Here is a 12,189-nt window from a genome sequence, read left to right as displayed (position 1 = left end):
ACAGTATGTTGGATAGTAGTGCCCAAACTTTCGTGGTCGGGGCCGCTGCGCTAGTCGAAGTCACTGTGTTAAAATGTCGTGATATAGTACAAGTACTGTTGGACGACACGCGGAAGAGGGGGCGGGAAGAGGCCGCTGGGCCGGTCGCGACAGCCGGAGCAAGACGCTACAGTATCCTGGGGACATGCGCTTTGATTCGTGATCGGACAAGGTGACACACGGAGCAGTGCGGCGAAAGAATAAAGTAGTGCACGAAAACGGTGGGTACCGGGTGGTCATCAAAGCGGTCGCGACGAACGTCGGGCAAAAATCCACAAAGAAGCGTGGCAGAACATGAAACACTTCGCCAGCATCCGCTGCTCGTGATTGGATGCCGAAAAGCCACAGAAAACTGTGGTAAAGGTCATCAAAGCGGTCACGACCAAGAGTGTCTGCAGACTCCATGGTTTTCAGTGGCTGGATGCGGAACGCGATACCAAGAGACAACGGTATAGTTCATTGCCCCGCTCACTCACATCCAGCAGGAGATTTTCAGGCTTGGTATCAAGCTACAGCACAGTGGCATGAAAAACCGGTTTCTGACTGTGAGATGTGTAATTATAATTATCACCTGCAAGTGGACCATCCCAAAAGGTCATTATTTGCTGTGTATGTTCCGGCTCCGCATCTACATCAGCTAATGATCTTGAAGCGTGTACAACAAATTACACCACGTAATCTATTCGAGATCATCTCTGTTTTCATGACAGATTCTATACAGTATCATACACTCGGCGGATTACTACCATACAATACGGCATCTACGGCGTCTTCACGATCGTTGAAGCCCATGACTAATATGATAGTCAATGAGGCGGTCATGTCACATGTACGTGTCGAACGCCTATATTATTGACCTCGTGCATTTCTGCCTTGAACCACAATGTCCCGTGGTCACATCGTAGGAAATTTCTGAGTGTATGGGAAAGAAGAAGCCGACCACCGGTTCCAGTGGCGAGATGGTATGTCTGCGTTAAATATCATGGTCCGAGATTTGCGATCGATAACCCAACATTCAAAGAATGCCGCCGTCATCTTACAGTACAGTACTATAACATGTATCTGGCGTGTTTCTTGGTTGACTAGTCATTGTGTTTGGTCGCTGACTGAGTAGAGGTGTCCAAATTACAGTCCACTACGAATTTGGTGTCTGGTCAGACCAAACCAAAGTAATGCTGTAGTCAGTCAGTCACATGGACTCGCTAAAAAGTGCCATACCTCTTACATCAAGTCCGCTGCTTCGAACGCACCCAATCATTGCTGTGCCGGTGCGTGTCCTTGAGAGAGCCTACTACCGTACAGATATAATCTCTGTCATTTGAACCTAATAAACTCGAGCCAGATCTTGCCAGGGTTTAAGTGCGGGGTTGCGAATGGGCCACGCCACCAGATGCTGGTCGATGCCAGCTGGTTGTCCTTCTTGAAACAATCTAATCGAAATAAGAAAAGCTATAGCTTTGTCCATAAGACAGTACTGTAGCCTGGATATCAATTTGAACTTGTTATTCACTCAATCCTTTCCGAACTTGGGACGCTCCCAGAAGATGTCTTCAGATAGGAGTATTGAGCACACCGAGGGATTGCTTCGCAATCTGAATATCGCCGAGAACCTCTCTCAGAGTCATTGACAAGGACAAGAGCAAAAACGCTCAACCAGCGATCGACTAAATCCTCTTCAGACCAGCATTCGCACACTTTACCAAGCGACAAATAGCGTCGCCTCACAAGTCCAGTCTGTCGAACCACTAGCTAACTATGCCAACTCAGCCGAGCCCCTGTCTGTTTCAGAAGCATGCTCTCTCCATGGTGAAATCAAGAAGCTCGAAAAGTCCTCTTCCAACATTCAAGCCGCACTTGATGCGCTTCATAAGGCTACGCATCATTCTATTTTTTGCAGACTCAGTTCGTATGGAAGCTGGAGCGGGATCGTTCGTAATAAGATATTACCATATTTCGAGAAGGAGATCAAAGACATTATTCGCGATGTCTTAAATGACAATGCCGATACCACGACATTGTGGAGGGTGGCTGAGGAGTGCTATGCCCAAGCCACGAAACCTTTTGGAAAACTCGATGCTGAGAACTACTTCGCTTCACTCGAAGAAGCATATCTACAATCGCCATACGATCCGGATTTCGAGAGCGAAGAGTACTATGAGCATGAAAACCGGCTCGACGTGGACGAAGATTACGCTGCAGCTTTCAAAGACCAGACACAACGCAGATCCGATGCCCGTCAGCAAGACCGTGAGGCTTGGCCCAAATTTTGGATCGCAGTATTGAATAAGGTTCCCGATGGACCAACTTTGTTCAGTCCACCAGCCCGTTTACGTATACAATTATCGTTTCTAGAGGGCGTCCCACGTTACTTGTTCCGAACCTTCGACGGGGCCAGCTCGGGGAAGAATGACAGTAGCGTTGTGGCCTCGGTAGCCAGCGTTCTCATGCCAAGCATAGGCTGGCACGATCTTCTCTCAATGGACGAAGATCGTGCCACTAAACTGCTGCATCAGCACCTGAACAAAAGTTGCTTTGGAGGCAGTGGATCTGATAATTTGATGTCCTGGACAAGCTCGCTTCTCTTCGCTATACAATATGGTATTTGGAGGGCAAACATCGGCAGAATTTCACTCTCTGACGTCCAGATCTATGCAGTCGACACCAGTAACTTTCCGAAAGGCCAGTTCGTCCAAGATGTATGTTTACTTGAGGCGTATCGTGCAGCTGCCCAGGGCGCCGGCAAGGACACAAGAGATTTTTTCCGCTTCCGACTTGAGAATGACGACTTCTACAATGGCGAATACCTTTCTCAGGGACAAGTTAACCATGCCGGACGATCATGTGCAGTCACCCTTGAACACCTGCTGAACTCTGGACTTCGCCAATTATTCCCCGAGTTCGAGGATCCTAAAGGTGCTGAAAAATGGACAAACCGAGTACTGGAACTGCGAAGGAACTGGTCTTTGGAACAACTCACGACTGACCAAGAGATTGAACTTGCACTTCAAGTGGCATGCAGATGCTTTGAAAAATACAATTCATCCGAGATCGCTTTAATTCTCCTGAGTTTCAAGAATCGCAAGCACTCCAAGCTAGAATCTACAAGTGAGTGGCGACTTTCGAGGATGTCGTTTGGTTTGGATTTCTCTAGCAGGACTGACCTATCGATGACAATCTAGGCCCATTCAATAGGCGGCCACCAAAATGGGCCGAAAAGCCCGTGGAAGTCCATCGATACTGGATCGCCACTGAAAGACTTCGTTGCTATCGTCGATACTCACAAGCGTGGGTTAATGGCATTCTTCTACAACGTCACAAAGCACTGCGAGAGATTTTCAGCTGATATTATAGATTGCAGTCTCATCTGCACGAGGATTCAACAAGACCACCAATGGCTATGCGAACGATTTACGAACGCAATGTTGAAGGGTTCGCGCAGAAATACATCATTTCAGTGTATAAGAGGAGCAAGAAGGAGGGGACACGCGACGCGGTACGGCGGAGGTAGACTGGGCTGTTGATTGCCTTATCACCCATCCTCAATGCCAGGCTACTGGTGTTTATTCTGAAGAGCTTCCTTTAAAAGAATCATCCTCCAGATCCCGTCGCTTGGAGACGTGTTCTTCAGCCTTGGCGTAGGCATATTCGTCGTCATCGTCAAGTTGCTCTTCGGGAGTCTGTGTTCGCCGGCGCTTCTTTAAGCGCAAGCTTGGTTCCTGCATTTTAGATTCCGTACGCTTCACAATAGCTTCAGCTTCTTCCAGGTACTGATACATCTCGTCACACGACACGGAAATGTCTTTGTCCAAGTCCTTGAAATATCGGCACGTCTCTGCATCTGCAAAATCCTCCAGGTGCAGTCGTAAATCGGAGCTTTTGTCTGGGTGTGGTTTGCCATCGTCATTGCGGAACACCTGCTGTACATCAGACTTTTGCCAATCGGTATATTCAACCAGACCTACTTGATTTGTGACCACGGATTGGACGACCCAATATTTTTCAGTTCCGAAGCTCTGCTCCTCTGCGCGCCACACGGAGAAGACGGCCCGTTTGCTCTTGCAGTACTCGATGTCCACTCCCACCACAACCCGAATAACCAAGTCGCTCCCTAAAATGTATTCCTCCGCAAGGTGCCCCAGGGCTCTCCCATTCTGTGAATGTGCTACCTCGATGATCACGGTAGGTAATGGCGATCTGAGATGCTGGAAAGAACTGTCTGGATCGTGGCTCCCGTAGTCAGGATCTCGAGCCCTTATTGTGGCAGACCCAACGTCTCGAACATCCTTTGCGAAATCTGCGATGGGGTCCGACCCGCTAGATAAGAGACGCAGCTGTTCGCTGATACGCCCGCTCAGGCTCCGCAAGAATAGCTCGTGAACTTTGGTGGGCATGCGCAGGAAAAGGTGCTCGCTCGAGGGAAAATAATCGAAACTATTTTCGAGGTTATTGCGTTTTCAGTGAGGACTAAAGGAATTCCGACATACTGTATCTTGTCTGTTCGTTGCAGCGACTCTTGCACAACATTCCACTCCCTCCTGCCGACCTTGCGAAATGTCTGGGGTGCGCCGCCGGACCTGTGATTTGCGATGTTCTGCCAGATGGAGAGCCTGTCACCCGCCACCTTCTCATCTGTGAGTGGAGGAGAGGGGGGATTATGGAAGCTCGAAGGAGGGGTCACTTCTTCTTCATCGTATGTTGGACGACTCATCACAAATGACTACGGATCTAGGTGGCGTAGCTCTTCTGGAGAGATTGTTGATACCCTTTTCAGGGTTGGACGAAGCAAGGTTAATTCGACGCGGTGATGACCGCGGGATAAGGCAACATTGTCGTGTCATCATCACGTGATATTTTGAGTCTTGTGGCTGTGTTGGATGCAACTAGCGGCCTGCGGGTATTACCGCAAAGGCGAAGCCCTCCTCCTTCCCTTCGCCACACGCCGCACATCCCTCGCCGCTCTCGCGACGAGTTGGACCATATTCTGCTGAACGATGCCCGCAAATTGCGACGAGGGTCGTGCAGAGCTGGCATACCGCAATATAGTAGCCTGCTTCGTCAATCGAAAGATTTGTGCTCGTGACGCCCGCCTGCTCCTAGCTTAGCGATCGCTGTCAAAGCTGCAGATCATACGCTGCTGCAATTCACCACGCAGGTTTATCGATCGCAAAACTCCGACCATGATATTCAATACAGATACACCATTTATGCCACTGGAACGGGTGGTAATCCTTCCTAATCCACATACTCAGAAATTGTCCAGATAATCCAGATACGATATGAGCACATTATACTCGCAGAAATGCACCTGGTCTAATAATACAGTAATCTGCCTCTGGCGTTTTGCGCGTTGTTGGTTGTGATCGTTATCGTGTTGGTCGCTGACTGAGCGGATGTGCCCAACTTTCCTGCCGGTAGAACATCGGGAAACCTGTGACACCAGCAGCTATGGTCAGCAGCTGTGGGCACGTGCCCATAACTAACACGACGAACTGCACGCATCTGCACGATCCGCACGATCCGAGCCTTAGAGCCAGCCCGTGATAAGCGGGTTGATCGAACCCTCCTAATCGCCCACATACTGGGTTTATATAAGGATGAAAGCGTACTGCCAGGGTCTTGGTAGGAGGGCCAACAAGCCGTGAGTAGTCCCAAATTGTGAGCATCTCCAAAAGTCTTACAATACGCTATCAGCTGTGTCAGATTCACGGAATCCTGCCTCCCTCTCGAGCCCGATCCTGATTACCACTGCTCCTTTACCAGAGGCTCTTCGACCTTCCTGATTTGTCTCCGCCGCGCTTGCATGCGTTCCCTAGCCACGGTACTGGAAAGAGAATGTCCAGAATAGCGAAGGATTGTAGCACATCGGAAAAGAAAAAGAGGGAGCCTTTCCCAATTTTGCAAAACCCGCTCAACTCCATACGTGTGGTCAAAGTTTTAGCAAAGCTTGACCAGAATGATGCTATACAATGCGTATCGCGTTGTTCAAGCCTTGAGTTCAACTATATGGCGGTCTCCTACGAATGGGGAAACAAAAAGTGTGAAGAAATAAAGCTTAACCACTCACCACATGCGGTGGGTGCTAACCTTCTTCGATTGCTTGAATATGCGCGAATTCCATACGCGGGAAGATGGCTCTGGATTGATGCATTGTGTATCAATCATGCTAACTACAATGAGCGGAAGGCTCAAGTCAGTATCATGGGCGTCATCTTTTCAAGCGCCAACCGGGTCCTGGCTTTTATTCCAGCGAAATGTGGATTCGCACCTCAACAACCTGAACCTCAGCGACCTCTGCACAGAGCTTGGTCGTTCCTGGAAGGAATGGAACGGAAAGCGCCAATCTCTGACTGTTTCGTTAAATGTAAATGCGGCGGTTGTGGGCGCGAAAGTCATTCATGGAAACGGGATATCGTCCAAGGGATCATTGAAATTTGCCGGTGCAGCTACTGGGAACGTTTATGGATCATTCAAGAAGTCGTCTCAGCACGCAAGCTCCTTCTCACCAATGGAATCCAAAGGATAAAATGGGCCACGTTGCAATTAGGTTTGCAGAAGCTGAAACAATGCAATAAATTGAGTCAAGATCAACAGGATGAACTCAGCTTGAGCATCCCATTTCGAGTCCAGGAGTTACGTACCGGTCAGCGACGTGCGTCGCTGGTGGCTTTGCTCTCTGATTATGGTTCTCAGAAATGCCGCGATTTTCACGATCACGTTCATGGGTTGCTCTCGATCGCAATCAATGGTCACCGCTACCCAGTTGATTATAAATCGAGCAAGCTACAATCATTGTTTACCACCATCGAATTTTGCCGCAAACATGGTGCTTACCTCCCCGAAGAAACAGAGCTGTTTTCTGTCGCGAGCACAATTTGCAGTGCTTTGAGCATCGATCTCGAGTTATTAATGGACAGTTCTCCTTCTTTTTGCAACATTGAGGACATCGAATGTCGGGCACTGCTTTCACCCTTCAAAATCACTACAACAGTCAAACAAGGCTATCAAAGAAATGCTCCCATTGAGTGCCATTGCTGCCACTTGAGTGTTGACCCCGGTGCGTTGGAAGAGGCGCACTACTTGTTATGTCTTGCGGACGAAGGAGCTGGCACACACCTTCTTTTTCGCAAGGCCGAAAATTTTCGACAGGAGGCCCGCCTGATAACCGCATTCCCGCCGCACGGCGATGGACCCGATCCTGACAGAGTGTCAGCGAATGTGGAAGAAAAAGTGACAGATCTTTCCTTGTCGCCAAGTCCAGCCGGATTGTATTACATCCTGCGTATGACACCTGCGGCTTTTCTTCGTATTTTGCGCCATGAGCACACAAATTTGGATGATATCCTACTCAGAACTCAGCAGCTCTGCATTATTTCAGAAGGCGACTCGAATACGAAAGGAGGTGTGGACACTGCACAAGAGCAAGCTGAGGAGGGATAATCCTGCCACGTTGGGGTGGCAGAGCCTTCTAGCCGGAGGCTTTACATCAGCCAAAGCATAGCGAATCCAACATCCAACGACGATTTCGCCTCATGAGCAAAAGAGACTCGGTATAATGATGATTGAATTATATTAAAGACTGCCGCCGGCGATTGTTGATCCACTGGAGGTGCCCTGGGAATAGGAGTCATCCGATTTTGGTTTTTATGATCTATCAACCATGCAAGGAGCCGTCAAGCCCTTTTTACAGCCAGCCGCCAGCAATATGCATACAGCTTGGCATGACCTGTCACATTGGCCAACATGGATGATGAACCTCTCATATGCGCATTCAGTTGTGCAAACGCTCTTTGTTTGTTATTTACTTGACTTCGGCGGTGTTCGGTCTTGGAGACAGGAGAGATTGATCTATCATATTTTATTCCATAAGGTGACACTTCATCGACGATAATCCCGATTTTGGCGGCCCCAGCAAGGAGCTTCCAAACATGCAGCCACCCGAGACCCGTCACGAATGCAAGGAGATCTGAATCAATTGAGCTTCGTCTGGTCCATTTGACAAGGTATGTCGTTCATAAATGCTGCAGCAATGCCGCAATCTCAGTATCCTTAAGTCTCACAAGGTCTTCGCGAAATTCCAACGATGCAACCTGACCATGATCTCCAGGCTTCATATTTTGGGTTCGTCGAGACCCGCGACGACGCCACGATGCTGATCCAGGCTTGCCGTCGAGGCAGTCTGCGCTGCATTGCGAGACGAATTATCTTTTCAGCGCGCCCTACAGTCGAACTAAGCGGACAAGTCTTCATTTACGAAGAGAAAGCATCGGGCATTCGGCGTTGGACCGATGGGCGGCGCTGGACCCCGAGTCGTGTCTCGGGTGAATTCCTCATCTACGGAGAACGGCCACAATCACCAAATCAAGCACACACCGCGGAGACTGCGGTTCAACCAGTGCCAGTAGGAGACGGCAGCCAAAATTTGCGACATCGACTTTACGGGCCTTTAGCGAGATCTTTTCACTTCAGACCTGAAAGCCTAGTCAAAAAGACCATCAGTGTCAAAGACTCTGGTGACTCCGACTCAATTTGGCATTTGGTGTCTTACTACCGGCCCGTTGATGTTCTCGGAGGCCAGTTGACAACCCCATCGACGATTCAAGGCTTCATACCGCAACCGTGGCACCTGGCAACAAACTGGACACCCCATGGAAACTCAGCTGATGGCCACCCAGAAAGCGAAAGTAGCATGTTCCAAAGCACCGGCCCATCGGATTATTGGCAGTCCACTCGGCACGATGTTCGAGCATTTTGGGCCATGTCGACAAATTCGGGTCATGACCACGCCAATGCCTCTCAGGAGCCACTTCCGAACCCCGGGAGTGCTGATAGTGGCACCATGCCCTGGTCAACTGATGTCCAGTTCGATCCAAATCCGTCTGAGTATGGCATGGGCATTCCCGGCAACGTCCTGATGTGGTAGCGCCTTAATCCAGGTCAATGTCGCAAAGATATGAAATTCAGAAGGGAGAAAAAGCGCATCGGTAGAGATTGGGGATGGAGCTGAGGTTACAATAGGTAGCGCCTGAAGAGACGTGGGTCTCGATGTTGGGGAGGCCGCAAAGCGATGGACCACAGTTTACCGAGGTCATACAGTTCTGTCCTTGGACATTTCTGAGTGTATGATTCAAATGAGCTCAACCACTGGTTCCAGTGCTCCTATGGTTAAATTTGCATGAGGTGTCAGGGTCTCAGGATTCGTGGATTTCTAGATTTTTGTTGACAACCTTGGTTCGTAAGGCAAGGTTTTCGGGACACTACGTACTCGCACGGTCGATCCGTGCCTTATCTGGAACGCACCAACTTCAGCCACAAAATATTGGCAGCGCAGTTACATCTACCGTACGGAGTACTATACTGTAGCAGAAACCATTAGGCCGTCTTTAATGGTTCACGAAACTCACAAGACTTAAAGGTTTTGTGGTTTCGGCCTTTCGGCAAGTTCGGTCCTTTAAACATTGTAAATCTGGCAGCATTGTACTGTATGTTGGATAGTAGTGCCCAAACTTTCGTGGTTAGGGCCGCTGCGCTAGTCAAAATTAATGTGTTTAAATGTCGTGATATAAGTACTGTTAAACGACACGCGAAAGAGAGGCAAGAAGAGGCCGCTAGGCCAGTCGCGATAGCCGGAGTAAGACGCCACAGTATCCTAGTAGTGAGGCGAAAGAGTAAAGTAGTGCATAAAAACAGTGGGTACCGAGTGATCATTAAAGCGGTCGCGACGAACGTCGGGTAAAAATCCACGAAGAAGCGTGACAGAACATGAAACACTTCGCCAGCATCCGCTGCTCGTGATTAAATGCCGAAAAGCCACAGAAAACTGTGGTAAAGGTTATCAAAGCGGTCACGACTAAGAGTGTCTGCAGACTCCATGGTTTTCAGTGGCTGGATGCGGAACGCGACACTAAGAGACAACGGTATAGTTTATTGCCCCGCTCACTCACATCCAGCAGGAGATTTTTAGGTTTGGTATTAAGCTACAGTACTCTACAGTACTGTACTGTATGTGCGAGTTTCGATGGGATACTGTACTGTACTTTTCTGAATCTGTAAGGAGGTGCTATCGTACAGGAAAAGGACTTTCTTCATCTATCGACAACCTTCTTTCTTAGGGCAAGGTTCTACGCACTGCGCCAGCTGATCCGTGCCTTATTTAAGACGCCGAATTCCAGCCACATCCGAACCTACACCCATATATCTCAGTATCGATGGCATCGATGGCACCAAGGACAAAACTCAGCAAGCGACAAGTCTCGGGCCACGTCGGCACGGCTAATGAGCCCACAAAGACGTCAAAGGCCACCGCGAAAACTGTGACATGGCAGGAGATTTCTGAATGGCATTTCGACAACAAGTATATCGTCGGTGGCTATCGACGAGAGAAAGCAGACTATCTAAAGATCCTCGCAAGCCTCACTTTCTTGCATAATGAGACATGCAATATATACACTCACCTGATCGGGGCCATCCTTCTTCCACCCATCGCTGCCATCTTCCTGCGTTACCTCGGCCGTCCTCAATTTCTCAATGTCTCGACCATGGACTACGCTGTCTTTGGCATCTACTTCTGGAGTGCTGAGATCTGTTTGATTTTAAGCACACTTTATCACTTGATGCTATCCCACTCACATCATATTGAACGCTTCTGGCAGGGAATGGATTTGCTTGGTATTGTCATCGTGACGGTGGGCACATTCTTTTCTGGAATTTACTATGTGATTTTCTGTGAAGCGAGCTTACAAAAGCTGCACTGGGCCATTGTCAGTCTCACCCAGCTATCGTCACCACTAACAACACTTCTCCACGCCCTCGGTATGTGCTGTATCATCAATCCAGGGATGCTAATTTGAGTTCTAGATTTTCACCATTGGTACTATTGTCGGTACTCTAACTTCGAATCCTTTGCTCAGAACGCCGCGTTGGCGAAAAGTGAAAGTGGGCACCTTCGTTGTTTTTGGCGCTTCATCCTGCATCCCCCTGCTCCATGGTTTGCTGCGATACGGGCTCAAATACATGCTCGGGTATGCCGGATTGAAATGGTATCTGATCGAGCTTGCGTTCTATGGCGCCGGGGTTGGACTATACGCGGTATGTCTGCGTGCTCGCGGCTCCACTTCTTCTGGTCTTCCTACTGACGAACATCGTTTGGAGTTCCGAATCCCGGAGCGTTTGGCACCGGGTACATTTGACATTTGGGGGAACTCGCACCAGATCTTTCATGTTGCTATTTTATGTGCCATGTGCACCCACACTATCGCTCTCTTGCAAGGCTTTCAGACCAGCCACACGCTCGACGTGTGCCGACTTCAAGGGGTTAGTGGAGCTAACTGAGGCAGTATTGAAGGTGGGCAGATCCGATTCTAGGGTTGGACAAGTGAATATAGATCCATGTTTATCGTGCCGCAACACGAAAGATTGGTGCAATTGCTGATAAGCCCAATGATTACAATTGGCCTTTTAAGTGCTCAGGGCAGGTTATGATGAAATCTGATCATAAGAGGCATCCAAAAAGCATGGAACAGGAGCAGCGCCCTTCAGTCGTCTCAACGTGGTACAAGCTGCCACTAGAACCGGTATGGTAGTGCGCTGACCAAGACGAGCACGCTACAAGTCGGGACAAGGATACATCGTTCGCATGTGCAACTCCATGAGACATCTACAGAAGGAAGGCAACGCGGTAACAGTCTTGTGGACGCCGCCGCATGGCGTCAGCAAGTGGCAGAAGGTCGCTGAGAAGAAAGCACAGAAAGCCACCGAGTCGAAGACGGCCCGGCCACCGACACAACGACCCAGAATGAGATCCACCATGCTTAATGCTGCACGAGCCAAACCAGGCCACCACCGGCATCCTACCAGACAAAGACGGAATGTATTCGAAGAGAGCTGACACAGCTTGGCCTGGCAAGCACTCGAGGCGACTCTACGGTCGCCTTTCAGGGATAGAGACAGACTGAATACCTATCCTCGCCGCATTAATGCCGCTTCGACAGATCTATTTGCATGTGGGCAAGCGAGAGCGGCCGTTGAACACTTTCTCAACCGATGTGCTAAATGAACGGCGTTCCGAACAGAGATGCTTCATTGCACAGAAATTCACAGGAGCAACACATCTTTCTACTTAGACGTGAAGTCCAGACTTAAAGGCATCCTAAG

The 12,189-nt window shown here is 49.3% G+C and overlaps 6 protein-coding genes across 6 annotated transcripts; 5 read left to right on the top strand and 1 right to left on the bottom strand.

The window, feature by feature from the left end:
- Positions 1 to 959: 959 nt before the first annotated feature.
- On the top strand, positions 960 to 3,382 carry PV06_11139 (uncharacterized protein; the record flags this gene model as incomplete). Its single annotated transcript, XM_016412766.1, has 3 exons — positions 960 to 1,001; positions 1,719 to 3,144; positions 3,219 to 3,382. The coding sequence occupies 3 exons, from the start codon at positions 960 to 962 to the stop codon at positions 3,380 to 3,382; spliced, it is 1,632 nt and encodes a 543-aa protein (XP_016256842.1).
- On the bottom strand, positions 3,379 to 5,019 carry PV06_11138 (uncharacterized protein). The gene is made up of 3 exons (XM_016412765.1): positions 4,524 to 5,019; positions 4,002 to 4,470; positions 3,379 to 3,953 (listed from the first exon to the last, which is right to left on the bottom strand). Exons 1-3 carry the CDS (start codon positions 4,745 to 4,747, stop codon positions 3,600 to 3,602), a joined length of 1,047 nt encoding a protein of 348 aa, XP_016256841.1. The 5' UTR covers positions 4,748 to 5,019; the 3' UTR covers positions 3,379 to 3,599.
- An 852-nt stretch (positions 5,020 to 5,871) lies between these two features.
- Positions 5,872 to 7,476, top strand: PV06_11137 (uncharacterized protein; the record flags this gene model as incomplete). Its single annotated transcript, XM_016412764.1, has 1 exon — positions 5,872 to 7,476. One exon carries the CDS (start codon positions 5,872 to 5,874, stop codon positions 7,474 to 7,476), a length of 1,605 nt encoding a protein of 534 aa, XP_016256840.1.
- A 643-nt stretch (positions 7,477 to 8,119) lies between these two features.
- Positions 8,120 to 8,959, top strand: PV06_11136 (uncharacterized protein; the record flags this gene model as incomplete). Its single annotated transcript, XM_016412763.1, has 1 exon — positions 8,120 to 8,959. One exon carries the CDS (start codon positions 8,120 to 8,122, stop codon positions 8,957 to 8,959), a length of 840 nt encoding a protein of 279 aa, XP_016256839.1.
- Positions 8,960 to 10,244: 1,285 nt separating this feature from the next.
- PV06_11135 (uncharacterized protein) lies at positions 10,245 to 11,367 on the top strand (the record flags this gene model as incomplete). The annotated part of the gene is made up of 3 exons (XM_016412762.1): positions 10,245 to 10,796; positions 10,894 to 11,124; positions 11,188 to 11,367. The coding sequence occupies 3 exons, from the start codon at positions 10,245 to 10,247 to the stop codon at positions 11,365 to 11,367; spliced, it is 963 nt and encodes a 320-aa protein (XP_016256838.1).
- A 182-nt stretch (positions 11,368 to 11,549) lies between these two features.
- PV06_11134 (uncharacterized protein) lies at positions 11,550 to 11,923 on the top strand (the record flags this gene model as incomplete). The annotated part of the gene is made up of 2 exons (XM_016412761.1): positions 11,550 to 11,609; positions 11,648 to 11,923. The coding sequence occupies 2 exons, from the start codon at positions 11,550 to 11,552 to the stop codon at positions 11,921 to 11,923; spliced, it is 336 nt and encodes a 111-aa protein (XP_016256837.1).
- Between the last annotated feature and the right edge of the window lie 266 nt (positions 11,924 to 12,189).

The sequence above is a fragment of the Exophiala oligosperma genome (assembly GCF_000835515.1).
Source record: "Exophiala oligosperma strain CBS 72588 unplaced genomic scaffold supercont1.20, whole genome shotgun sequence".
Taxonomy (NCBI): Eukaryota; Fungi; Ascomycota; class Eurotiomycetes; order Chaetothyriales; family Herpotrichiellaceae; genus Exophiala; species Exophiala oligosperma.
The sequence above is the reverse complement of the archived record's forward strand: the minus strand, read 5'-3'. Positions and strand labels throughout refer to the sequence as shown.

Excerpts from the sequence above, each read along its gene's own strand:
- PV06_11138 (XM_016412765.1), bottom strand. The coding sequence starts at position 4,747 with ATGAGTCGTCCAACATACGATGAAGAAGAAGTGACCCCTCCTTCGAGC. Across the intron at positions 4,471-4,523 it reads CAACGAACAGACAAGATACA|TTTCGATTATTTTCCCTCGA; the intron begins GTATGTCGGAAT and ends CCTCGAAAATAG. Across the intron at positions 3,954-4,001 it reads AATCCGTGGTCACAAATCAA|GTGTTCCGCAATGACGATGG; the intron begins GTAGGTCTGGTT and ends GATGTACAGCAG.